The 27,214-nt window shown below is 51.6% G+C and overlaps 1 protein-coding gene across 1 annotated transcript; it reads right to left on the reverse strand.

Moving 5' to 3' along the window:
* On the reverse strand, positions 1-26,438 carry LOC140191514 (transcription factor Sp1-like). The gene is made up of 3 exons (XM_072248966.1): positions 26,204-26,438; positions 7,217-7,299; positions 1-1,299 (listed from the first exon to the last, which is right to left on the reverse strand). The coding sequence occupies exons 1-3, from the start codon at positions 26,208-26,210 to the stop codon at positions 1-3; spliced, it is 1,389 nt and encodes a 462-aa protein (XP_072105067.1). The 5' UTR covers positions 26,211-26,438.
* Between the last annotated feature and the right edge of the window lie 776 nt (positions 26,439-27,214).

The raw sequence follows: 27,214 nt of genomic DNA on the forward strand, positions 1-27,214 counted from the left end.
TCAAAATGGGAATAACAAGTCGCTCTCCCTACCTGCAGCTCCAGCAATAGTGACCGGAATGCCCTGGAGCTGATGCACCTGGATTCCAGAAGCTCCCAGCGCGCTGAGGTTAATGGTCTGCAGACCCGGCAGGCTTGAGATCTGGGCAGCACTGACTGTCAATGTCCCTGGCGCTGCCATTGCAGCTGAGGAAGAGGAGGAGGGAGAGGAGCAGGAGGGAGAAGAGGAGGAGGATACAGCGGCAACAATGGAGCCACCCACCCCTGCTACTCCCAGACCCTGGGCCAAGGGGAGGCCCTGGATGGTGATGGCCTGGCTCCCCACCCCTCCCACGGTTCCCGGCTGCTGCTGTTGAGGGGCCTGCAACTGAATGGCCTGCCAGCAGCCCAACTGCCCTGGTAGGGAGAGGGTGGGGGCCCGGAGGATGAGGGGTCCGGCTGAGCCAGAGACAGCCTGCAGCTGTAGGCCCTGGAGGGCCTCCTGCGACAGGTGCTGGGTGGGGAAGGGCTGCCCCTGGATGATCTGAGGCTGCAAGAGGATCTGGGGGGATGCTTGAGGTGGCTGCTGCTGCTCCCCATGCGATGGGGAAGCCGCCCCACCTCCACCTCCCCCGCCTCCATCTGTGTCAAGCTGAACTGCAGACGTCTGGGACGGTGTCTGGGGAGCCGTCAGGTTCCCAACAGGGACCAGGGCTACATTGCCGTTGAGGTTGATGGGGAGGTTGGCCAGGAAGGGGCCTCCTCCTCCTGCCACTCCACCTCCCACTCCAGTTGCCCCCGCTACAGCCCCCGGGCGGATCTGGAGAGCAGGCAAGGCAGCCAGAAGCCCAGCTGAGGTGGCTGGGAGTGAGATGGGGGGTCGAGAGGAGGCGGAGGTTGAGGAGGGAGGGGGCGGTGAGGTGGCGGAGGGGTTTGCCACCAACTGGTACTGTAGGTGGGAGGAGGAGGATGGACTCAGCAGCTGTTGGGGCAGAAGGTAGAGGCCATTCTTGCCTTCAGATGGCCTCCCCCCAGAGTCGCCCTCATCTCCCTCACCAATCCTCTCCTCCTCTCCACACTCCTCCTTGGGGATCTGCTCAATGGCTTGGGCCATGGTGGGGATGATCATCTGCCAGCCATTGGCAGTCTGGGTGATCTGGGCGGTGCTGAGGTCGAGCTGGGGTGCAGGGCGGGGGGCATCCGGCTCTGCTGGGGACCCTACCCCGGCCTCAGTGTCACCGACCTCCACCCCTCCCTCTGAGGGTGGTTCTAGTCGGCTGCAAGTGGCGGCCAGCAAGGCCAGGGGTGAGGGCTGGGAGTCCTGTGGAGAGAGAGCGAGACAGAGACAGAGAGGGGTGTAAGACAAACCAGGACTTCCAGCAAGGTGGGGACAGAGGAGGGGTGTAGAGGAAGGAGGGTTCACGGAGACGGGGAGGAGTCCGCATTGCGCTGACCTACCCACTGCCCCTCCTGCAGCGCATCCCAGTGCGAGCGAGACAGAGAGAGAGAGAGAGAAAGAGAGCACGCAGCAGAGGGAGGGAGGGAGGGAGCATGCGCGTGACAGAGGGAGAAAGAGAGCATACAACAAGGGGGGAGAGAGAGAGTGCGAGCGAGGGGGGAGAGAGAAAGAGAGCACACGACAGAGGGAGGGAGGAAGAGAGCGCGTGCGTGTTACAGAGGGAGAAAGAGCACGCGACAGGGGGAGGAGAGAGAGAGCACGAGCAAGGGGGGCGAGAGAGAGCACGTGCGCACAACAGAGGGGAGAGAGAGAGCGCGACAGCGAGAGAGAGAGAGGGAGAGAGCGCGACAGCGAGAGAGAGAGGGAGAGGGTGTGACAGCGAGAGAGAGAGGGAGGGAGAGAGCGCGACAGCGAGAGAGGGAGGGAGGGAGAGAGCGCGACAGCGAGAGAGGGGGGGAGAGAGCGCGACAGCAAGAGAGGGAGAGGGAGAGAGCGCGACAGCGAGAGAGGGAGAGGGAGAGAGCGCGACAGCGAGAGAGAGAGAGGGAGAGGGCACGACAGCGAGCGAGAGAGGGAGGGAGAGAGCGCGACAGCGAGGGAGGGAGAGAGCGCGACAGCGAGGGAGGGAGAGAGCGCGACAGCGAGAGAGGGAGGGAGCGCGACAGAGAGAGAGAGGGAGAGCGCGCGACGGCGAGAGAGAGAGGGAGAGAGCACGACAGCGGGAGAGAGCACGACAGCGAGAGAGGGAGCACAACAGCGAGAGAGAGGGAGAGAGAGAGAGAGGGAGAGAGTGCGACAGCGAGAGAAAGAGGGAGAGAGCGTGACAGCGAAAGAGAGAGGGAGAGAGCGCGACAGCGAGAGAGAGAGAGGGAGAGAGCGTGACAGCAAGAGAGAGGGAGAGAGCGCGACAGCGAGAGAGGGAGAGAGCACGACAGCGAGAGAGAGGGAGAGAGCGCGACAGCGAGAGAGAGAGAGGGAGAGAGCGCGACAGCGAGAGAGGGAGGGAGAGAGCGTGACAGCGAGAGAGAGAGAGAGGGAGAGAGCGTGACAGCGAGAGAGAGAGAGGGAGAGAGCGTGACAGCGAGAGAGAGAGAGGGAGAGAGCGCGAGAGGGAGAGAGTGCGACAGCGAGAGAGGGAGAGAGCACGACAGCGAGAGAGGGAGAGAGGGAGAGAGCGCGACGGCGAGAGAGAGAGAGAGAGGGAGAGAGCGCGACAGCAAGAGAGGGAGAGAGCACAACAGCGAGAGAGGGAGAGAGCGTGACAGCGAGAGAGAGAGAGGGAGAGAGCGCAACGGCGAGAGAGAGAGAGGGAGAGAGCACGACAGCAAGAGAAGGAGAGAGCACAACAGCGAGAGAGGGAGGGAGAGAGCGCGACAGCGAGAGAGGGAGGGAGAGAGCGCGACAGCGAGAGAGGGAGGGAGAGAGCGCGACAGAGAGAGAGGGAAGGAGCGCGACAGAGAGAGAGGGAAGGAGCGCGACAGAGAGAGAGGGAAGGAACGCGACACGAGAGAGGGAAGGAGCGCGACACGAGAGAGGGAAGGAGCGCGACACGAGAGAGGGGGAGAGAGCGCGACACGAGAGAGGGGGAGAGAGTGCGGCAGCGAGAGAGAGAGAGAGAGGGGGAGAGAGCGCGGCAGCGAGAGAGGGAGGGAGAGAGCGCGACAGCGAGAGAGGGAGGGAGAGAGCGCGACAGCGAGAGAGGGAGGGAGAGAGCGCGACAGCAAGAGAGGGAGGGAGCGCGACAGCGAGAGAGGGAGGGAGCGCGACAGAGAGAGAGGGAAGGAGCGCGACACGAGAGAGGGAAGGAGCGCGACACGAGAGAGGGGGAGAGAGCGCGACACGAGAGAGGGGGAGAGAGCGCGACACGAGAGAGGGGGAGAGAGTGCGACAGCGAGAGAGAGAGAGAGAGGGAGAGAGCGCGGCAGCGAGAGAGAGAGGGAGAGAGTGCGACAGCGAGAGAGGGAGGGAGAGAGCACGACAGCGAGAGAGAGAGGGAGAGAGCGCGACAGCAAGAAAGAGGGAGAGAGCGCGACAGCGAGAGAGGGAGGGAGAGAGCGTGACAGCGAGAGAGGGAGGGAGAGAGTGCGACAGCGAGAAAGGGAGGGAGAGAGCGCGACAGCGAGAGAGGGAGGGAGAGTGCGCGACAGCGAGAGAGGGAGGGAGAGAGTGCGAGAGGGAGAGAGTGCGACAGCGAGAGAGGGAGAGAGCACGACAGCGAGAGAGGGAGAGAGGGAGAGAGCGCGACAGCAAGTGAGAGGGAGAGAGCACGACAGCGAGAGAGGGAGAGAGGGAGAGAGCGCGACAGCAAGAGAGGGAGAGAGCACAACAGCGAGAGGCAGTGAGAGAGCGTGACAGCGAGAGAGAGAGAGAGAGAGAGAGGGAGAGAGCGTGACAGCGAGAGGGAGAGAGCGCGACAGCGAGAGAGGGAGGGAGAGAGCGCGACAGCGAGAGAGGGAGAGAGCGCGACAGCGAGAGAGAGAGGGAGAGAGCGCGACAGCGAGAGAGAGAGGGAGAGAGCGAGACAGCGAGAGAGGGAGAGAGCGCGACAGCGAGAGAGGGATGGAGAGAGCGCGACAGCGAGAGAGGGAGAGAGAGCGCGACAGCGAGAGAGGGAGAGAGAGCGCGACAGCGAGAGAGGGAGAGAGAGCGACAGCGAGAGAGGGAGAGGGAGAGAGCGCGACAGCGAGAGAGGGAGGGAGAGAGCGCGACAGCGAGAGAGGGAGGGAGAGAGCGCGACAGCGAGAGAGAGGGAGAGAGCGCGACAGCGAGAGAGGGAGAGAGCGCGACAGCGAGAGAGAGAGGGAGAGAGCGTGACACCGAGAGAGAGAGAGAGAGAGGGAGAGAGCGTGACAGCGAGAGAGGGAGGGAGAGAGCGCGAGAGGGAGAGAGCGCGACAGCGAGAGAGGGAGAGAGCACGACAGCGAGAGAGGGAGAGAGTGAGAGAGGGAGAGAGCGCGACAGCGAGGGAGAGAGAGGGAGAGAGCGCGACAGCAAGAGAGGGAGAGAGCACAACAGCGAGAGAGAGGGAGAGAGCGTGACAGCGAGAGAGAGAGAGAGAGAGGGAGAGAGCGTGACAGCGAGAGAGAGAGAGGGAGAGAGCGCAACAGCGAGAGAGAGAGAGAGCGCGACAGCGAGAGAGGGAGAGAGCGCGACTGCAAGAGGGAGAGAGAGAGTGCGACAGTGAGAGAGGGAGACAGAGAGCACGACAGTGAGGGAGGGAGAGAGCGCGACAGCAAGAGAGAGAGAGGGAGAGAGCACCACAGCGAGAGAGAGGGAGAGAGCGCGACAGCGAGAGAGAGAGGGACAGAGCGTGACAGCGAGAGAGGGACAGAGCGCGACAGCGAGAGAGGGACAGAGCGCGACAGCGAGAGAGGGACAGAGCGCGACAGCGAGAGAGGGAGAGAGCGCGACAGCGAGAGAGGGAGAGGGAGAGAGCACAACAGCGAGAGAGAGGGAGAGAGCGTGACAGCGAGAGAGAGAGAGGGAGAGAGCGCGACAGCAAGAGAGGGAGAGAGCGCGACAGCGAGAGAGAGGGAGAGAGCGCGACAGCGAGAGAGAGGGTGAGAGCGCGACAGCGAGAGAGAGGGAGAGAGCGCGACAGCGAGAGAGAGAGGGGGAGAGAGCACGACAGCGAGAGAGAGAGAGAGAGAGGGAGAGAGCGCAACAGCAAGAGAGAGGGAGAGAGCGCGACAGCGAGAGAGGGAGGGAGAGGGTGCGACAGCGAGAGAGAGGGAGAGAGCGCGACAGCGAGAGAGGGGGAGAGAGCGCGACAGCGAGAGAGGGAGGGAGAGCGCGCGACAGCGAGAGAGAGGGAGAGAGCGCGACAGCGAGAGAGAGGGAGAGAGCGCGACAGCGAGAGAGAGGGAGAGAGCACGACAGCGAGAGAGAGGGAGAGAGCGTGACAGCGAGAGAGAGAGAGAGAGCGCGACAGCGAGAGAGGGAGAGAGAGAGCACAACAGTGAGGGAGGGAGAGAGCGCGACAGCAAGAGAGAGAGGGAGAGAGCATGACAGCGAGAGAGATAGAGGGAGAGAGCGTGACAGCGCGAGAGGGAGGGAGAGAGTGCGACAGCGAGAGAGGGAGAGAGCACGACAGCGAGAGAGGGAGAGAGGGAGAGAGCGCGACAGCAAGAGAGGGAGAGAGCACAACAGCGAGAGGCAGGGAGAGAGCGTGACAGCGAGAGAGAGAGAGAGAGAGAGAGAGAGGGAGAGAGCGCAACAGCAAGAGAGGGAGGGAGAGAGCGCGACAGCGAGAGAGGGAGGGAGAGAGCGCGACAGCGAGAGAGGGAGAGAGCGCGACAGCGAGAGAGGGAGAGAGCGCGACAGCGAGAGAGAGGGAGAGAGCGCGACAGCGAGAGAGGGAGAGAGAGCACGACAGCGAGAGAGGGAGAGAGCGCGACAGCGAGAGAGGGAGAGAGAGCACGACAGCGAGAGAGGGAGAGAGCGCGACAGCGAGAGAGGGAGAGAGAGCACGACAGCGAGAGAGGGAGAGAGCGCGACAGCGAGAGAGGGAGAGAGCGTGACAGCGAGAGAGAGAGGGAGAGAGCGCGACGGCGAGAGAGAGAGAGGGAGAGAGCGCGACAGCAAGACAGGGAGAGAGCACGACAGCGAGAGAGAGGGAGAGAGCGCGACAGCGAGAGAGAGGGAGAGAGCGCGACAGCGAGAGAGAGAGAGGGAGCGCGACAGCGAGAGAGAGAGAGAGGGAGCGCGACAGCGAGAGAGAGAGAGAGAGAGAGAGAGAGAGAGAGGGAGGGAGAGAGCACGACAGCGAGAGAGAGGGAGAGAGCGCGACAGCGAGAGAGAGAGAGGGAGCACGACAGCGAGAGAGGGAGAGAGCGCGACAGCGAGAGAGGGAGAGAGGGAGAGAGGGAGAGAGCGCGACAGCAAGAGAGGGAGAGAGCACAACAGCGAGAGGCAGGGAGAGAGCGTGACAGCGAGAGAGAGAGAGAGAGAGAGAGAGAGAGGGAGAGAGCGTGACAGCGAGAGAGAGAGGGAGAGAGCGCGACAGCGAGAGAGGGAGGGAGAGAGCGCGACAGCGAGAGAGGGAGGGAGAGAGCGCGACAGCGAGAGAGGGAGGGAGAGAGCGCGACAGCGAGAGAGAGAGGGAGAGAGCGCGACAGCGAGAGAGGGAGGGAGAGAGCGCGACAGCGAGAGAGGGAGAGAGCGCGACAGCGAGAGAGGGAGGGAGAGAGCGCGACAGCGAGAGAGGGAGGGAGAGAGCGCGACAGCGAGAGAGGGAGAGAGCGCGACAGCGAGAGAGGGAGAGAGAGCGCGACAGCGAGAGAGGGAGAGAGAGCGACAGCGAGAGAGGGAGAGGGAGAGAGCGCGACAGCGAGAGAGGGAGGGAGAGAGCGCGACAGCGAGAGAGGGAGGGAGAGAGCGCGACAGCGAGAGAGAGGGAGAGAGCGCGACAGCGAGAGAGAGGGAGAGAGCGCGACAGCGAGAGAGGGAGAGAGCGCGACAGCGAGAGAGGGAGAGAGCACGACAGCGAGAGAGAGAGAGAGAGAGAGAGAGGGAGAGAGCACAACAGCCAGAGAGAGCGAGCGCACGAGGGAGCGTGGGCTGTGTGAGTGGGCGCAAGGGCGGGACGACGTGAGTGGGCGCGTGAGAGAGACAGCGAGGGAGGGAAAACTGGGAAAGGGTGTCCCATGGTGCATTTCAGTGCTAACTTCAGAGCGGGAGGATAAGAGTGAAAAAGAAAGAGAAAGGGAACTTCCAATACCCCAATTCAGTACCCCTCCTGCTGCGCCCTTGCCCCACCCACCCCCCCCTCTCCACCTACCTGATTGGAATTAGAGTGCTGTTGCATGTAATCATTTGCTGCTTCCTCTGCCAAAGCGTTTATCTCCTCACTGTGGTCTTGGTCTGGAGGTTACAGAGAGGGGTGAGGTCCGTGAGCAAGGCTCCTTGAAGACCTGCAATGGTTCCTAGGGCCGATCCTCAAAACATGCTTCTGCCATTATTTCTTTGGCTGGGCCTACTCTGAGCAATGCTGAGCTCTTCTCTCCTCTTCTCCCGTCAAGTCCAACCCCACCGCCACATCCCTCCCCCATTTACCAGACATTTAGACACTGATAGGATAGACACTTGGACAGGTACATGGATAGGGAAGGTTTACGGGCAGATGCAACTAGCCTAGATGACAAAAACTTGGGTGAATGTGCACAACCTTTACCCCAGGGTTGGAGTATCAAGAACTAGAGGCCACAGGTTTAAGGAGAGAGGAGAGAGAGATTTAATTGGAACCTGAGGGGCAACTTCTTCACTCAGAGGGTGGTCAATATATGGAACAAGCTGCTAGAGGAAGTGGTTGAGGCAGGTCCAATAACAATGCTTAAAAGGCACTTGGACAGGTACATGAATAGGAAAGGTTTAGAGCAGGGTATTGTGTACAGTTCCGGTTGCTCCCATTACAGGAAAGGTGTGGGGGCTTTGGAGAGGGTGCAGAACAGGTTCACCAGGATGCTGCCTGGATTAGAGGGCGTGAGCTATAAAGAGAGGTTGGCAAACTTGGGTTGTTTTCTCTGGAGCGGCAGAGGTTGAGGGGAGACCTGAGAGAGGTTCATAAAATTATGAGAGGTGTAGATAGAGTAGACAGACAGTATCTTTCTACCCCAGATGAAAAAGTCTAATACCAAACGGTAGGACCAACTTGGATTGATTTTTTTCCTGGAGTGGCACAAACTTCTCAAATATTACAATTGAAACTTCCTCCTCTTAAGTTCAATCCCTCTAGCAATGAAGACCACCGTTGTATTTGCTTTATTGATGACCTGTTGGATCTGCAAACCAACCTCCTGCGATTGATGTACAATCACACCCAAGGCCCTTTGCACAACAACACACTGAAATCTTTCACCTTTAAATAAAAATCTGATCTTTTATTTCTCATTTTAAAGTGGATGCCCTCACATTTACCAATGCTGTACTCCATCTGCCAGACCCTTGCACACTCACTTAACCTATCTATATCCACTGTGCTCACTATATCTTCAAAGAATTCCAGTACGACTGATAAACAGGACCTGCCCTTCAAGAATCCATGCTGTGTCTAGCTGATGGAACCACTCCTATATACTTGTCTTGCTATTTCCTCCTTAATAACAAATTCAAACATTTTCCTGACTACGACGTCAAGCTAACTGGCCTACAGTGTCCTGTCTATATTTAAACAAAGCCTTGGCATTCGCTGTCTTCCAATCCACCAGGACCTGCCCAGAGTTCAGACAATTGTCGTAAATTAACAGCTCTACAATCATTTCAGCTATTTATTTTAGTACCCCAGGATGCATTTCATCAGAAATAGGGGACTTGTATACCTTCAGGCGCACTAATTTCTCAGCCACAAGAAACCGCAGAGAGTTGTGCACACAGCTCAGCACATCACAGAAACCAGCCTCCCCTCCATGGACTCTGTCTACACTTCTCACTGCTCAGTGAAACAGCCAGAATAATCAAGAACCTCACCCTCCCAAGATATTCTCTCTTCTCCCCTCTCCCTTCGGGCAGAAGATACAAAAGCCTGAAAGCACACAGCACCAGACTCAAGGACAGTTTCTAGTACATGTGACAATAATAAATGAATTGCACTATCTCCTTAGTGACAGCAATTGTGTCGAGGTCCTTGCCTGCCATAACATCCATAACACCCCTCTTTGGCACGTTAGATGCTTCCTCCACAGTAAAATAGTATTTCCGCATTACCCAATATTATCATCGGGGTCAAGATTTACTATCACTCACGTGTTGTGAAAGTTGTTTTGCAACAGTGTGCAAAACATTAAAAATTACTGTGTTATAATAAGAAATATATAAAAAATAAGGAGTTCATTGTCCATTCAGAAATCTGATGGCAGAGGGGAAGAAGCTGTTCCTAAACTTTGAACGTCTTCAGATTCATGAAGAGGGCATATCCCGAGTGGTGACGCTTCTTTATAATGGACGCTGCTTTTTGAGGCATCGCCTATTGACATCCTCGATGGTGGGGAGGCGAATCCCTCAGGCTGCAGGGCTAGGGGTGAGCCGTGTCATAAGTCCCCGTTGTCCCTGTAGTACTGCAGTCTTGCTCTGTGGTCTTCAGTGGTATTATCCAGAGACCATGCATTAGTCAGAAGGGTGGTAGGTAGTGTTGGCCTCAAGTCCTGCATTCCAGTTTTGCCTGCAGCCCATCCAACAGCTATGCTTCCTTAAAAGGAAACTGCCCTCACTACCTGGGTGGTCTACAGTCTGGAATCTGCCACTTTTGAGGATTGATAGTTTTTAAAAAATGTCTTAAAACAATGTTGTTTACTGAAATACCTGTGCTTGTGACTGTAGATTTCAGATTCCCTAAATGGGAATGTTTGATGAATCCCTTCGGAACTGCACACAAAGTCTGCACTCTCCAGCGCCATCTTTCTGGTGAAATTTTAATTTCCCCCTCTCATCTTCCAAGGGACCTACATTCCCTTTAGCCACTCTTCTTTGCTTTATATAATTATAAAGCCTTTTTACTATCTTTTTATACTTTGTGCTAGATTACTTTCATAAACTATCTCCCCCTTTCCTTTCTGCTTGTTTAATGGATCCTTGATGCTTTTTAAAGTTTTCTTAAACTTCCGGTTTCCACTACCCTTGGCAACTCTGTATGCAGGAGCTTTTAGTTTAATGCCACCAAACACTCTTGACAAACTTCAGTGGAGAGCATTCTGACTGGTTGCATCAAAGCACAGGATCACAAGGTGCTGCAGAGAGTGGTGGAACTGGAATAACAGCCTGGAGGACCTATCCTGGGCCCAGCACTTAAAATTCAACCCTGAAGAAGGCATGTCAGCACCTCTACTTTCTATTAAGTTTAAGGAAATTCGGCATGTCATCAAAGGCTCTGATCAAACTCCTACAGGTGTACAGTGGAAAGCATTCTGACTTGGTATCAGAACTCCAACACACAAGAATGCGAGAGTCTACAGAAAGTAGTAGACTCGGCCAGTTCCCTCACAGGTACAACTGTCCACACCATTGAGCAACATCTACAAGAGGCAGTGTCTGAGGAAGGCAATATCCAACTTCAGGGACCCCTGCCATCCAGGTCATGCTCTCTTCTCAATGCTGCAATCAGGGAGAATGGCCAGGACCCACGTTCAATGTTTTAGGAACAACTTTGACCCCTCTGTCATCAGATTTCTGAACAATCCATGAACTGATGGAAAAGTACTTCACCTTTCTTCATTTTCACTGTTATTTTTTTATTGTAACTTAACTTTTTGTTCTTAACTGTACTGCTGCCATAAAACAACAATTTTAAATGATTCAAAGGTTTGTTTATTATCAAAGTATACAACTCCAAGATTCTTCTTCTCTAGATAGTCATGAAACTGAGAAAAAAACAGCAACACAATCGCCAACCCTCAAACCCCCGAAACGCAACAAGACAATTGGCCCCCAAATACCCCTCTCCCCCGCACAAAAATGATGAGAAAGAACAGGGGGAAAACACAGAATATAAAAAACTATAAGACTGAAAAAAAATCCATAAATCATAGTCCAAATCCATATGGAAAACACTGAAAACCTTGGTAACATCCTCCGGGCACAGCAGCAGGCTACACAAGCTCCCCGCTCCAGTAGCAGAGTGATCCCACCAGTGATCAGAAGGCAGGCTGGTGCTCACCTTCCACAGTTACTTCGATGTTTCAATCTCTCTCGTCGTTTTTATCCGCGAACAATGGAAGCTTTAATCAGTGAAAAGGAGTTGAGCATCGGCTTCATCATTGATAATAAACCTGATTCTGATTCTTCAACAACAGGTTTTTCCCCACTGCCATCAGCTTCTTGAACTGACCTGAAAAACCCTAATTCTACTTCAGATTATATTTCCCTCAACTTGCACTAATGTCATTATATGCAGCACATATCTGGTTGAGAGAATGTTTCTATCAGTAGTAGAGTCTAGAATCAGAGAGCACAGCCTCAGAATACAAGGACACCCCTTTGGAACAGAGATGAGGAGGAATTTCTTCAGCCAGAGGCCAGTGAATCTGTGGGATTCATTGCCATGGAGGGTGGTGGAGGCCAAGTCATTGGATGCCCTTAAAGCAGAGATTGATAGCTTCATGAATGGTAAGGGGGTTAAGGGGAGAAAGTTGGAAAATGAGATTGAGAGAAAAAAAATCAGTCATGATGGAATGGCGAAGTAGACTCAATGGGCCGAATGGCCTAACTCCACTCCCATGTCTAATAGTCTTGTTCATCTTGTTATGCAAGTTATGTATAACACATGTTAATTTAAGTCTATGCAATTTATATGTAATGTACTGTGCTGCTGCTGCTCATTTTCACGGCATTTACACCCTAAACTTGAATTTGGGGATGTGGTGATTCAGGCAAGTGTCATTAGTGTCACACATTTGCAAGCCAGCAAGACAGAATTGGACTTGACAGTAACGGAATTACCAAAGCTAAATAGCCCAGCATTGAGTGAGATTCACAATCCTTTGAGCGCAAGATCTGTGGTGTTCAAGACTGGCGATCCAATTTGTACAAGTAGTCCAAGTACGACCTACGGAAGGCTATCTTAAGAGCAAAAAAGCAATTCCAAATGAAGCTCGAGACAGAATCCAGCAGGGTTTGCAAGCCATTACTTCCTACAAGGCGAAACCCAACGCCATAAATGGCTGTGATGCTTCACTCCTCGATGAGTTGAATGCCTTTTATGCACACTCGGAAAGCGAGAGTAAAATTACAGCTATGCAAATCCCTGCAGCATCTGGTGACCCTGTGATATCTGTCTCAAGAATCCAACGTCAGAACATCTTTCAAGATGGTGAAACCTCGCACGGCATCAGGCCACAATGGTGTACCTGATAGGGCTCTGAAAACTTGTGTAAACTGACGGGAAGGAGTGTTCGAAGACACCTTCGATCTCTCATTCCAGAGGTTCCCACCACTTCAAAAGGCCATCAATCATACGGGTGCTCAAGAAGAGCAGGGTGAATTGTCTCAATTACTATTGCCCAGTGGCACTCACACCTAAAGTGCTTTGGGAGGTTGATCATGGCCAGAATCAACTCCTGCCTAAGCAAGGACCTGGACCCATTGCAATTTGCCTGTCACAACAGGTCTACAGTGGGTGCAATTTCACTGGCTCTCCACTCTCCTTGCATCACTTGAACCTGCGTCAGACTGCTGTTTATTGATTACACCTCAGCGTTCAATACAATCATTCCCGCAGTACTAATCAACAAGCTTCAAAAGCTGGGCCTCTGCAACTTGACTTCCTTAGCGGGAGGCCACAGTCAGTGCGGATCAGAAATAACACGTCCTCGCAGACAACCAACACTGGCACAGCTCAAAGATGCGGCTTAACTCACTGCTTTACGCTCTCTACATCTACGACTGTGCGGCTGGCATCTGAGCTGTGCCCATCGATAAATTTGCCGATGACACAAACTTATACAATACTGTTGGCAGGAACTCAGAAGGTGATGAGGAGGCGTACAGGAGTGAGACAGATTGGCTGGTTGAATGATGTCATAACATTAGTTAGACAGAAGAATTGATTGTGGATTTCAGGAAGAGGAAGTCGAGTGAACACACACCAGTCTTCATTGAGGGATCAGCAGTGAAAAGGGTGAGCAGTTTCAAGTTCCTGTGTGTCAACATCTCTGAGAACCTAGCTTGGGCCCAACATATTGATTCAATTACAAAGAGGCCCAGCAGTGGCAATATTTCATTAGGAGTTTGAGGAGATTTGGTATGTCACCAAAGATTAGCAAATTTCTCCAGATGTACCGTGGAGAGCATTGTAACTGGTTGCATCACTGTCTAGTACAGAAAGGCCACTGCAAAAGATCAGTAAACGCTGCAGAGGGTTGTAAACTCAGTCAGCTCCATCATTGGCACTAGCCTCCCAACCATCAAGGACATCTTCAAAAGGTGAGACCTCAGAAAGGCAGCATCCTTCATTAAGGACCCTCATCACCCAGGCATGCCCTCTTCTCATCGCTACCAGTAGAGAAGAGGTACAGAAACCTGAAGACGTACACTCATTTCAGGAGCAGCTTCTTCCCCACCACCATCAGATTACTGAACAGACAATGAACACATGAACACTACCTCACTATATTTTGCATTCTTCTTGCACTACTCATTTTTTAATATACAGTACATTTCTTATTGTAATTTGTAGTATATTTTATATATTGCACTGTACTGTTGCTGCAAATGAATTTCACAACATACAGTCCTGTGTAAAAGTCTTAGGCACATATATTTAACTAGGGTGCTTAAGACTTTTGCCCAGTACTGTAGTAATTTTGTATATTGCACTGTACTGCTGCCACAAAAAAAACAAATTTTATGATACCTAAAATGCTGGTGGAACGCAGCAGGCCAGGCAGCATCTGTTGGAAGAGGTACAGTCGACATTTCAGGCCGGGACCCTTCGTCAGGACTAACTGAAGGAAGAGCTAGTAAGAGATTTGAAAGTGGGAGGGGGAGGGATGGAGCCAAGAGCCGGACAGGTGATTGGCAAAGGGGATATGAGAGGATCATGGGACAGGAGGCCCAGGGAGAAAGAAAAGGGGGAGGGAACCCTGAGGAAGATGGAGAGCAGGCAAGGAGTTATTGTGAGAGGGACAGGGGGAGAAAAGAGAGAGAGAGGGGAAAAAAGGGGGGAAATAAATAAATAAATAACAGATGGGGTACGAGGGGGAGGTGGGACATTAGCGGAAGTTAGAGAAGTCAATGTTCATGCCATCAGGTTGGAGACTACCCAGACGGAATATAAGGTGTTGTTCCTCCAACCTGAGTGTGGCTTCATCTTTACAGTAGAGGAGGCCGTGGATAGACATGTCACAATGGGAATGGGACGGGCAATTAAAATGTGTGGCCATTGGGAGATCCTGCTTTCTCTGGCAGACAGAGCGTGGGTGTTCAGCAAAACGATCTCCCAGCCTGCATTGGGTCTCACCAATATATAGAAGGCCACATCGGGAGCACCGGACGCAATATATCACCCCAGCCGACTCACAGGTGAAGTGTCGCCTCACCTGGAAGGACGTGTAAGGGCATGTGTAGCACTTGTTCCGCTTACAAGGATAAGTGCCAGGAGTGAGATCAGTGGGTAGGGATGGGGGGGACGAATGGACAAGGGAGTCGCGTAGGGAGCGATCCCTGCGGAAAGCAGAAAGAGAGGGGGAGGGAAAGACGTGCTTGGTGGTGGGATCCCATTGGAGGTGGCGGAAGTTACAGAGAATTATATGTTGGACCCAGAGGCTGGTGGGGTGGTAGGTTAGGACAAGGGGAACCCTATTCCTAGTGGGGTGGCGGGAGGACGGGGTGAGAGCAGATGTGCGTGAAATGGGGGAGATGCATTTGAGAGCAGAGTTGATGGTGGAGGAAGGGAAGCCCCTTTCTTTAAAGAAAGAAGACATCTCCTTTGTCCTGGAATGAAAAGCCTCATCCTGAGAGCAGATGTGGCGGAGACGGAGGAATTGCAAGAAGGGGATGGCATTTTTGCAAGAGACAGGGTGGGAAGAGGAATAGTCCAGGTAGCTGTGAGAGTCCGTAGGCTTATAGTAGACATCAGTAGATAAGCTGTCTCCAGAGATAGAAACAGAAAGATCAAGAAAGGGGAGGGAGGTGTCGGAAATGGACCAGGTAAACTCGAGGGCAGGGTGAAAGTTGGAGGCAAAGTTAATGAAGTCAACGAGCTCAGCATGCGTGCAGGAAGCAGCGCCAATGCAGTTGTCAATGTAGCGAAGGAAAAGTGGGGGACATAGATTGTTCCACGAAGCCAACAAAAAGGCAGGTATAGCTGGGACCCATATGGGTGCCATGGCTACACCTTTAGTTTGGAGGGAGTGGGAAGAGCCAAAGGAGAAATTATTAAGAGTAAGGACTAATTCCGCTGGACGGAGCAGAGTGGTGGTAGAGGGGAACTGGTTAGGTCTGGAATCCAAAAAGAAGTGGAGAGCTTTGAGACCTTCCTGATGGGGGATGGAGGTATATAGGGACTGGACATACATGGTGAAAATAAAGCGGTGAGGGCCAGGGAATTTAAAATCATTGAAAAAAGCTCAGAGCGTGAGAAGTATCACGAACATAGGTGGGAAGGGATTGAACGAGGGGGGATAAAACAGTGTCGAGGTATACAGAAATGAGTTCGGTGGGGCAGGAGCAAGCTGAGACAATGGGTCTACCTGGACAGGCAGGTTTGTGGATCTTGGGTAGGAGGTAGAACGGGAAGTGCGAGGTGTGGGAACTATAAGGTTGGTAGCAGTGGATGGGAGATCCCCTGAGCAGATAAAGTTGGTGATGGTGTGGGAGACAATGGCCTGGTGCTCCTTAGTGGGGCCCCACCGAACTCATTTCTGCATACCTTGACACTGTTTTATCCCCCCTTGTTCAATCCCTTCCCACCTATGTTCGTAACACTTCTCACGCTCTGAAACTTTTCGATGATTTTAAGTTCCCTGGCCCCCACCGCTTTATTTTCACCATGGATGTTCAGTCCCTATATACTTCCATCCCCCATCAGGAAGGTCTCAAAGCTCTCCACTTCTTTTTGGATTCCAGAGCTAATCAGTTCCCCTCTACCACCACTCTGCTCCATCTAGCGGAATTAGTCCTCACTCCTAATAATTTCTACTATGGCTCCTCCCACTTCCTCCAAACTAAAGGTGTAGCCATGGGCACCCGTATGGGTCCTAGCTATGCCTGCCTTTTTGTTGGCTTTGTGGTACAATCTATGTTCCGAACCTATTCTGGTATCTGTCCCCCTCTTTTCCTTCACTACATCAACAACTGCATTGGCGCTGCTTCCTGCACACATGCTGAGCTCGTTGACTTCATTAACTTTGCCTCCAACTTTCACTCTGCCCTCAAGTTTACCTGGTCCATTTCTGACACCTCCCTCCCCTTTCTAGATCTTTCTGTCTCTATCTCTGGAGACAGCTTATCTGCTGATGTCTACTATAAGCCTACTGACTCTCCACAGCTATCTGGACTATTCCCCTTCTCACTGTCTCTTTCAAAAATGCCATTCCCTTCTCACAATTCCTCCGTCTCCGCCGCATCTGCTCTGAGGCTGAGGCTTTTCATTCTAGGACGAGGGAGATGTCCTCCTTTGTTAAAGAAAGGGGCTTCCCTTCCTCCACCATCAACTCTACTCTCAAACGCATCTCCCCCATTTCACGCACATCTGCTCTCACTCCATCCTCCCGCCACCCCACTAGGAATACGGTTCCCCTTGTCCTCACCTACCACCCCACCACCCTCCGGGTCCAACATATAATTCTCCGTAACTTCCGCCACCTCCAATGGGATCCCACCACCAAGCACATCTTTCCCTCCACCCCCCCCCCCCCGCTTTCCGCAGGGATCGCTCCCTACGCGACTCCCTTGTCCATTTGTCCCCCCCATCCCTCCCCACCGATCTCCCTCCTGGCACTTATCCTTGTAAGCGGAACAAGTGCTACACATGCCTTTACACTTCCTCCCTCACCACCATTCAGGGCCCCAGACAGTCCTTCCAGGTGAGGCGACACTTCACCTGTGAGTCGGCTGGGGTGATATACTGCGTCTGGTGCTCCCGATGTGGCCTTCTATATATTGGTGAGACCCAACGCAGACTGGGAGATCGTTTTGCTGAACACCTACGCTCTGTCCGCCAGAGAAAGCAGGATCTCCAAGTGGCCACACATTTTAATTCCACATCCCATTCCCATTCTGATATGTCTATCCACGGCCTCCTCTACTGTAAAGATGAAGCCACACTCAGGTTGGAGGAACAACACCTTGTATTCCGTCTGGGTAGCCTCCAACCTGATGGCATGAACATTGACTTCTCAAATTCCGCTAATGCCCCACCTCCCCCTCGTACCCCATCCGTTATTTATATACACACATTCTTTCTCTCTCTCTCTCCTTTTTCTCCCTCTGTCCCTCTCACTATACCCCTTGCCCATCCTCTGGGTCTTTCCCCCTCTCCCCCTTTTCTTTCTCCCTGGACCTCCTGTCCCATGATCCTCTCATATCCCTTTTGCCAATCACCTGTCCAGCTCTTGGCTCCATCCCTCCCCCTCCTGTCTTCTATCATTTTGGATCTCCCCCTCCCCCTCCCACTTTCAAATCTCTTACTAACTCATCCTTCAGTTAGTCCTGACGAAGGGTCTCGGCCTGAAACGTCGGCTGTACCTCTTCCTAGAGATGCTGCCTGGCCTGCTGTGTTCACCAGCAACTTTTATGTGTGTTGTTTGGAATCAAATGAACTTGCCTGGTGTCTCAGGGTGGGTGTGTCTACACCAGCACCACTCCAGCCCCTGGCATTCCTTCTCTGCTACCTGTCCCACACCCTTCCAGCAGCACTCTAGCCTCACCATTCCCAACATCCTATGCTTCTGCCAGATTTACAAACTCGCTCTGGGCTGGCTGGTGGCGCAACGACAGCAGCGCCGGACCCGGGAGCGGAGGTTCCTGGGTTTGAAACCAATCAGGTCCACTCCCGAGTACGCTTTCCATCCGAGCCAGGTTGAGTGTCAAGATTGCAACTCGACCTCGTAAAATAAAGGAAAAATGCTGTGAAAATGTCTGTGTGAGGAGTGGCGCGCCACACAGTCTCTCTCTCTTTCTCTCTCGTTCTGCGCCTTGTAAAAAAGCCATGAAAAAGAAATCATCACGGACGCACAGGTGCGCACGCATGCACACACCAAAAAATAACAAACAAACTCGCTCTTGCTCCACATTGACAAATACATTATTTTGCAAAAGTCTTAGGAACCCTAGCTATATATCTGTGCCTAAGACTTGCTCAGAATTTTCTGGTTGTTTTCATAGAATGCAGAATAAAATGTTACAGTTACAGAGAAAGTGCCAGTGCAGGCAGACAATAATGTGTAAGGGCCACGGCAAGGTAGATTGCAAGGTTGAGTCTATCTTGTCATTAATTGTATTGTAATGAGATACAGCATGGAATTGGCCCTTCTGGCCTTTCAAGCTGCACAGCCCAGCAAACCCCCGAATTAGCCCTAGCCTAATCAGGGGACAACTTACAATGACCAGTTAACCTTCTGTAACACCCTGGGAAAGGTTTCACTGCTAATGTAATTGTCTTTCTGTAGAAGCAGTGTTTGGGTTATGGTTACAGGTGCTTTGGAATGTGAGCTGTTCAAGGAAGGGGCTGTGTTTTTGTGTTTGTGTGCCTGATATGTGGTCTTTGGTTTGGCAGGAGATGAAGGGAGAAGAAGTCGTAGGACTCGACCTGGAGTGGGGCCACGATATGATGAAGCCTGGGGGAGATCGAAGGAGGATCGGCGAAGGGGAAACCGTGACCTCCAACTTGTGTACATTAGATTGTTTCTTTAAAATGGGTCCTTTTCTCTTTTTTTTTTACTAACCCTTTAGTCAAATTAAGAATTATAAAGCTGTCGGTTAATTGTATGGGGTGTACTGTCTGTTGTTTTGTGGCACTGATCTGTAACAGGGTAACGAATCACGCAGCATCCACACACACAGGGGGTTTCACTCTCGATCTCCCACGTTTGGCAGGACCAGAGATTGTCTTCCCTAGACTTACACAGCCAACAGAACCGGAGGGTTTCACTTCCAATTGGTACGTCTTTGGAAACCAGGGCACCCACAGGAAACCCACGAGATCACGGGGTAAACATACAAACTCCTCACAGGCAGCATCGGGAGTTGAACCCGGGTCGCTGCTTCTGCTAACCTCTATGCTACCGTGTCATAAAAGAGGTCACCAGTAACCAGAAAGGCTGAACTGCAGAAGGTCAGGAGCTTCAAGCTCTCAAGTATAAATATCACCAACAGCCTGCCCTGGCCCAACCACGTAGATGCCATAACCAAGAAAATGCATCAGTGCCTTTACTTCCTCAGAAGGCTAAGGAAGTTCAGCCCAGTTGACCCTCACCAACTTTTACAGATGCACCGTAGAAAGCATCCTATCCAGCTTGGTATGGCAAATGCTCTGCCTGTGACCACAAGAAACCGCAGAGAGTTGTGGACACAGCTCAGCACATCACAGAAACCACCCTCCCCTCCATGGACTCTGTCTACACTTCTCACTGCTCAGTAAAGGTAGCTAACATATCAAAGTGTATAACATATTGAGGGATATAGATAGCATGAATAGAGTTTTTTCCCCAGGGTTGAGTAATCAAGAGCTAGAGGGCACAAGTTTGAGGGGAGAGGTTTAATAAGAAACTGAGGGGCAAGGTTTTTACCCAGAGGATGGTCCACATACGGAACCAGCTGCAGAAGAAGTGGTTGAGGCAGGTACATTAAAAATTAAAAGGCACTTGGACAGGTATATGAATAGGAAAGGTCCAAATAGTACGAGGTGAGATGGAGCATCTTGGCTGCCATGGACCAGTTGGGTAAAAGCACCTGTTTCTGTGCTTTATGACTTTCTATAGCGATACCCCCCACGAATTATTTTCTCTTCTTCCCCCACACCCCGCCCCAGCTCCACTGGGCAGATACAAAAGCCTGAAAGCACATACCACCAGGCTCAAGGACAGTTTCTATCCCGCTGTTATACTATTAAACTGACCTCTTAAACATGAGCTTGACTTCACAATCTACTTCGTCACAGCCACGGTGTGACTGTCTGTCTGCACTTTCTCTGAAACCGTAACACTTTATTCTGCATTCTGTTATTGCTTTTCCCTTGTTCTACCTCAACATACTGATGGGGTGAAATGATCTGTATGGATGGCATGCAAAACAAAGCTTTTCACTGTACCTCAGTAGAGATAATAAACTAATTTACCAAATCAAAACCCAACGATCAAAAAGAAAGGTAAGATGGGGGAGGCAAGTTGAAAGGAGACTAGAAAACGGGGTGACCCTTTAAGAGAAGGGTAGGGCAGTCTGATGTGACCAGATTGAACATTGAATTTTCCTGAATGCTTTTGATGCGGCCCTGGCCTTATCGGATTCTTGTTCTCTCCCTCTCCTTGCCGCTTGGCGTCATCTCTTGACCATAATGCCCCCCTTCCCTTTTTACACAGTATAATTAGGCTATTATTTTATTTACCCTAATGCTGGATAGAAGATACGAAGCAGTAACACCAAAGGATACTGATTATTCTTGATGATGTGGTTGGCGCTCTCCTAAATGGATGTGATATAGTCACCATTGTCCTTTGACTGCAGCAAAGGGTTTTATGGGTGTCTCGGTGTACGTCATTACTATAAGATTTAATTATCTCTTATTGATGGGTGGCAGTTAGATCTGTCCCAATCCTGCACATGCTGATGGTGATTAGCAGAATGTGAGCCCTCGAAATAGAGCTGCCCTGCCCTTTTGCTCCAATAGGTATCGCTGCTGAGACTGGCCGTGCGCATGCATCGGGCTGTCGCGTCCCGATGTCCATGATGTCCGATCGGGTCTCGGGTGAAAGCCAGCCTGTTGATTTTTGGTGAATGAGCAATTTTATATGAATATATGACCCTGAATTTTGCCTGCATTCTGTAAGTTAGCGCATTTTAATTCCATTTAGCCAAAAAAAGTGCCGCTATAATGCACTGCTTGCGCTAATTGGAGGTCACAAACAGACAGACAGAGCATGAGAGTTTTAGTAGTATATAGATGTGCAGGGCAAGTGTTTTTTTTAAACAGCAGAGAGAGGTGAGTGCCCAAAATGCACTGCCAGGATTGGTGGTGGGGGCAGATATGACAGGTGTTGAAGAGGCTATTCGACAGACATATGAACATACAGGAAATAGAGGGATAGGGACCATGTACAGTCAAAGAAGTGTCATAAGAAAGTCTGCAGATGCTGAAATCCAGAGCAACACACACAAAATGCTGGAGGAACTCAGAAGGTCAGGCAGCAAACATGGAAATGAAAACATTTTGAACCGAGACCCTCCTTCAGGACTGAAATGGAAGGAGGAAGATGCGGAATAAAAAGGTGGGGGGGAGGAGGATAGCTGAAGGTGATAGGTAAAGCCAAGTAGGTAGGAATGGTAAAGCGCTGGAGAGGAAAAAAAGTTCCAATGCAGTTGTCAACGTAGTGGAGGAAGAGTTGGGGAGGGTTGCCTGGGAAGGCTTCGAGCATGGACTGTTCTATGCAGGCATAGCTGGGACCCGTGTGGGTGCACATGGCTACACCCTCGAGTCTGAAGAAAGTGGGAGGGATTGTTCCGAAGATACAAGCAAAGGAGTCGCTGCTTAGCGCCATCATACTTTTAACATCGTAAACCAGCGAGTTGTTTGTTATGTCTCCCTGCTCGCTGGGAAAAACGGAGACACCTCTTCCTCCCTTATTAGGGATAGAGACAGCCTGTGGTGAAACGCGAAGTCTTTGGGGTAACCGCAAGTCTGTGTCTTTGCTATTGCTCTGCTCACGCTTGAGTGCTTGGCGGCAGGTGCTGATGCTTTTATTTTGCTGGTGGGGGAGAGGGGGGGTCATTGCTTGCTGCCACTTCTGCGCGGGAGGGAGGGGAGCTGGGGGGGACTTTGGGGTTCTAACATTTAACTGTCGTTCATTCTTTGGGAGCACTCCTCAGCTTTCATGGATGTTTGTGAAGAAAAAGCATTTCATGATGTATATTGTATACATTTCTCTGACATTAAATTGGACCTTTGAAGTAATTAGAGAAACACTGAAGTAACCAAAGTTCAAACAGCTATAGACCAAGTGCTGGGAGATAGGATAAGTATAAAGTCAGCAAGGACGTGATGGGCAGAAGGGCCTGTTTCTGTGATGAGACCTTGCTCTAATACTAAAGACCTATAATGTCCAAAGGTAGAACTTGCATCCTTAACTGGAGGGTCTGAACCAAGGCAGGACTTCCCTCCCCACACCATATCACCAATTGTTTTGCACGAAACTCTCAGCAAATTAAAACCAAACTCACCAAACACTAGCACCAAAGCTCTGATCCAAATAGTCCAAAGTTATTGCCAAAGATCATGCAGATTTGAAGTGCAGACTATTGAAACCAAGCCCTCCAGGGAGAGGGTGGGGGGGGGGGGGGTGTTAAAGCTTGGTATCTGACATCCAGCCACCTAACTACAGGGAAATTATTAAACTGACACATTTTTAACCAGGATTACTGGGTTCATTCCACCAACACGCCTTCCTGAGTTTTGTGGTTACTTATTGCTGTTCATTCACCAGGATCCCCAGGCTTGGGCAGAGGGTTGTTGTTGAGTGGATCAGATATTTGGTGCCAATCTTGGTAAAAGTGATAAACAAGTTGGAAGTGGTTTATTATTGTTACACGTACTAAGATCCAGTGAAAAACCTGTTCACACAGATCAGATCATTACACAGTGCATCGAGGTAGAACAATGTAAAACAACAACAGAATGCAGAATAAAGAGTCACAGTTACAGAGAAAGAACAGTGCAGGCAGACAAAAAAGTGCAGCATCATAACAAGGTAGTTTGTAAAGTCAAGAGTCAATCTTATCAAAAGAGCTCCGTCCAAGAGGCTGATAACAGCAGGATAGAAGCTGTCCTTGAGCCTGGTGGTATGTGCTTTCAGGCTTTTGTATGACTCTGTGAATATAAGATACAAAATCAAAACGAGAGAGATTGTGAGGTCAAGAGTCCATGTTATTGTACTGCGGAACCATTTAAGACTCTGATAACAGCAGGGCATAATCTGTCCTTGAGCCTGGTAGTACACACAGTCAGGCTTTTGTACCTTTTACCCGATGGGAGAGGGGAGAAGAGAGAATGTCCGGGGTGGGTGGGGTCATTGATTCTGCTGGTTAATTTACCAAGCAGTGAGAAGTGCGGACAGAGTCCATGGAGAGGGGGATGGTTTCTGCGATGTGCTGTGTCCACAATTCTCTGCAGTACACACTGGCCCAACCAAAAATCACCCAAAGCTGATGGAATGGCACTAACCACAAAGACTGCAAGCTTCATAGAACCCGAACACAATACAGGCCCTTCAGCCCATGATGTTGTGTTGACCTTTTAACTTACTCCCCGATAATCTAATCCTTCCTCCTTCCCTTTCTCCCATGGCCCACTGTCCTCTCCTACCAGTTTCCTTCTTCTCAGGACCTTACCTCTTTCACCTATTCCCTCCCAGCTTCTTTCTTTATCCCCCTTCCTTTCCAGCCTCTGATGACGGGTCTCGGCCTGAAATGCAAACTGCTTATTCTCCTTCATAGATGCTGCCCGACCTGCTGAGTTCCTCCAGCGTTTTGTGTGCGTTGCTCAAGATTTCCAGCATCTGCTGAATCTCCTACGTTCTATCAATAGTGTGTCCACCAACAATACATAGTGACACCAAAGACTTCAGAGACTGAAGTCTGGAGCAGGGGAACTCAAGAGGGTTGGGCAGCATCAGCGGAGGGAGATGGACAATCAATGTTTCAAGACTGAACCCTTCATCTGGACTGAAAGAGTCAAGGGGAGGGCAGCCAGTTTACAAACGTGAGGGGGAGTTGGGTGGATCCAGGTGAGGAGGGATGAGAGACATGCAGGGGTGGGGACAGAGGTTGGGAGTTGAGAGGTAGAGTGCTGTAGATGGTGGGGAGGAAGGTGAAACCAAATATTGAAGGAGGGGAGAGCTGAGGGGAACAGTGAGGGGAGTTTTCCCAGTGTGAGGAGTTATCTGGGTGAAGGCAGATGAAATGGGCAGAGGAAGGTGGAAGGTTGCACTCCAATGGTCGAAAATCACACAGAAACGGGTTTGGGAGAAAGGAAATCATAAGACATCGGACCGGAATTAGGCCAGTCGGCTCATCAGGTTTACTTCACTTTTGATCATTTATTTTCCTTCTCAACCCCATTCTCCTGTCTTCTTCCCATAACCTTTGACATCCTTGCTAATCAGAACCCATCATCCTCTGCTTTAAACATACCCAATGACTTGGCCTGGGTGATGGGGAGGGGATACGTCTCTTACCAAAGGAGGTGTAAGGCGCTCCTTCCCTCCGCTAGCCTGCAGGCCACCACAGCCATCTGTGATAGCTTCCTTTTATTGAGGTGATGCCTCTGGTCCTAGACTCACCCACTATAGAAAACATCCTCTCCAGATCCACTCTATCTAGGCCTTACAATATTCGACAGGTTTCAATGAGATCCCCCCACATTCTTCTAACCTCCAATGAGTACAGGCACAGAGCCATCAAACACTCCTCATACTGCACATTAGATACAGAGCCCAAAACTGCTCACAATACTCCATAAGCGGTTTGACCAATGCCCCAGCCTGTCCAATCTCTCCGAGTAACTCCTAGTAACATCCCGGTGAATCTATTCTGTATCCTGTCCAGCCTAATGACAGTGCCACACAGCTGGGCAAAAGACCCGTGGTCAAACTTGTCCATGTCAACTGTGTTGCCCAATCATCTAGTCCCACCTGCCCACGATTGGCCCTTAGCCCTCTAAACCTCTCCTCTCCATGCACTTATCCAGATGCCTTTTAAATGTTGCTAATGTGCCTTCCTCATTCGCTATTTCTGGCAGCTCATTCCAAATATGAGTGAAGAAGGTGCCCCCGATGTTCCTTTCTCCGCTGATCTTAAACCTCTGCCCTCTTGTTTTTAACACCCACCCCAGGATAAAGGTGGTGTGTTTTCATCTCATGATCTCAGTTCACCCATCAGTCTCCTGCAGTATGTTCCAAGGATCATTTATGGGTCTATTTATTTAGTATTGTTTCTTAATATAATGTTTTACTGTCTCGCACTGCACTGCTGCCACAAAACAAATTTCATAACATATGTCAGTGATAATGAACCTGATTCTGATTAAAGTCCTAGTTTATACAACCTCTCCTTATAACTCAGGTCCCTAAGTCCAGACAACATCCTGATAAATCTTTTCTGCACGCTTTCCTGTTTAGTAACATATTTCCTGTGAACAGGGTGACCAGAACTGTATACAATACTCTAAATACAGCTTCCACAATATCTTACATGTCTGCATCATATCGTCCAACTCCTGTACTCAGTGCCCTGAAGGCTAGCGTACTAGACACCTTCTTTATCAGCTCAACTACCTGCGACAAAAAGGTGCCATCTTTCCTAAACAGGGGTGACCAGATTATAGGCTATGTCTCACCTTGCACACTTCCAAACGGGAAATCTTGGTGAAGGCATCAAGTCAGTTGACCCATACCATCAAACGTCAGTGGGTTTTGACAACTGCAGACTTCATCCCTCTCACCCAGCACACCACATGATCCAAACTTTTTCCATGGACAAAAATGTTTAACTCCCTTCTCCTCTCATGTTTCCACCCACCACATCCCAACATGACATACCCCTTCTGACCCACGTCCCCAGCCTGTCACCCACTTTCTACCCATATCTCCAACCCCCTCACTTCCTTTCATGTTGTCCCCTTCCCCCATGCACCTTACCCTGTCCACATTCTCCCCCTCTGCCTCTCCACATCCAAACCCTTCCCCATGTCTCTCCTTCATCCTTATACACTCTCCCCTCCCCTTCAGTCCCCACCTACATCCCGTGTCCCCTTCCCCAAACCCACTTCCTAACCTCCCCCACGTTCATCTCCCTCCTTCCCCCATATCCCCTGTTCCCCAAGGCTTCCCTGCATCCTCCCCTTCCCATACCTCCCCCACCATTTGCCCCCTACGCCCAGGTGATCTGGGCGGGAGACGGGCGGTCGTGGGGGTGGGGCCACTCTACACATCATTCCGCCCTCCTCCCTCCCTCCTCCGGCTCCTCCCTCCTCCTCCCCTTCCTCCTCCGCCCCCTCCCCCTCCCTCTCCCTCACATAAAGGGGGGTGGGCTGTAAGTACATTTTTTTATTTATTTACACGCCCCGCCTTACCGCTCATTCCCGGATCCAAGGCCCCCCCGCCGATGACACAAACTTGCCTTCAGTGCCACCTAACTCGCTAGCCGGTAGTGACGCTACTCGATCGTGGGCCAGCCCCCACACCCCACCTCGACCAATTGCCGTTAGGCCCGCCAAGCCGCCAACCTATGGTTTGGCTGAGAGGTGGGTAATTGGCATGCGTGGAGGGAGGTTCGGGCAGGAGGAGGGAAGATGGTTCGGCCCTCCAGCTGGTTTAGCTTCCGCGCCACTCTAAGTGGCGGTGGCACTGTCCAATTGGTGATATCGGGGCGGGTAGATTGAGTGTTGAGGGGCGGGGCCACCCACCAATGAGGGCTGGGTACAACGAGTGATGGACCAATGCACATGAGGAGCGGGAGGAGTGGTCGGGGCGGGTCCGAGAGAGGCTAGCCTGCGAGTTAGAAGGAGAGCGGATATTGAGTGACTGGAGCAGCGACCAATCGCTGCTCGAATTGTTGACAGCTATCAATCAGAAGAAAGGTGGTGGATTCTTCCTTCGATGATCGCGCCTTTTGTCGACGGAGAGGGGACGACAGCTGTCACCGCCCAGGGATGGGCAATTGACCAATCGGATGCAGAAGTGCCGAACTATCCGGTCCAACGATGGAGTGACTGCAGATTTAACCAATTATCGGCAAAGGGATGGGGACTGATTGTCAGCCTCTGAGAATCGTCCCAGACGGGGTGGAGACGAGCTCCAGGCGGAACCACCAATCGGAGAACAGTGCGGGCCAAAGGAAGTGAAAAAGGCGGGGCTTAGACGCGATTGACCGAAGGTGCCGTAGTCCAATGAGAAGATGGGGCGGGTCAGGAGGCCTGGCCTAAGATATAGGCTTGAGCGTTCTCAAGTGGAGTGGATGAGGAAGCTTTAGGTTAATATACAACAACATAAGTTAGAGTTAAACAATATAAAATAACACCAAGCAACAGATTACGCTTAAACTTACTCTTTCCTTTACGAAGGGAGGGAAGCAAAAGACAGAA

Source organism: Mobula birostris, chromosome X (genome assembly GCF_030028105.1).
Source record: "Mobula birostris isolate sMobBir1 chromosome X, sMobBir1.hap1, whole genome shotgun sequence".
NCBI lineage: Eukaryota > Metazoa > Chordata > Chondrichthyes > Myliobatiformes > Myliobatidae > Mobula > Mobula birostris.

Coding starts and splice junctions, on each gene's coding strand:
- LOC140191514 (XM_072248966.1), bottom strand. Junction 1,300..7,216: donor AGCACTCTAATTCCAATCAG/GTAGGTGGAGAG, acceptor CTCTCTCCACAG/GACTCCCAGCCCTCACCCCT.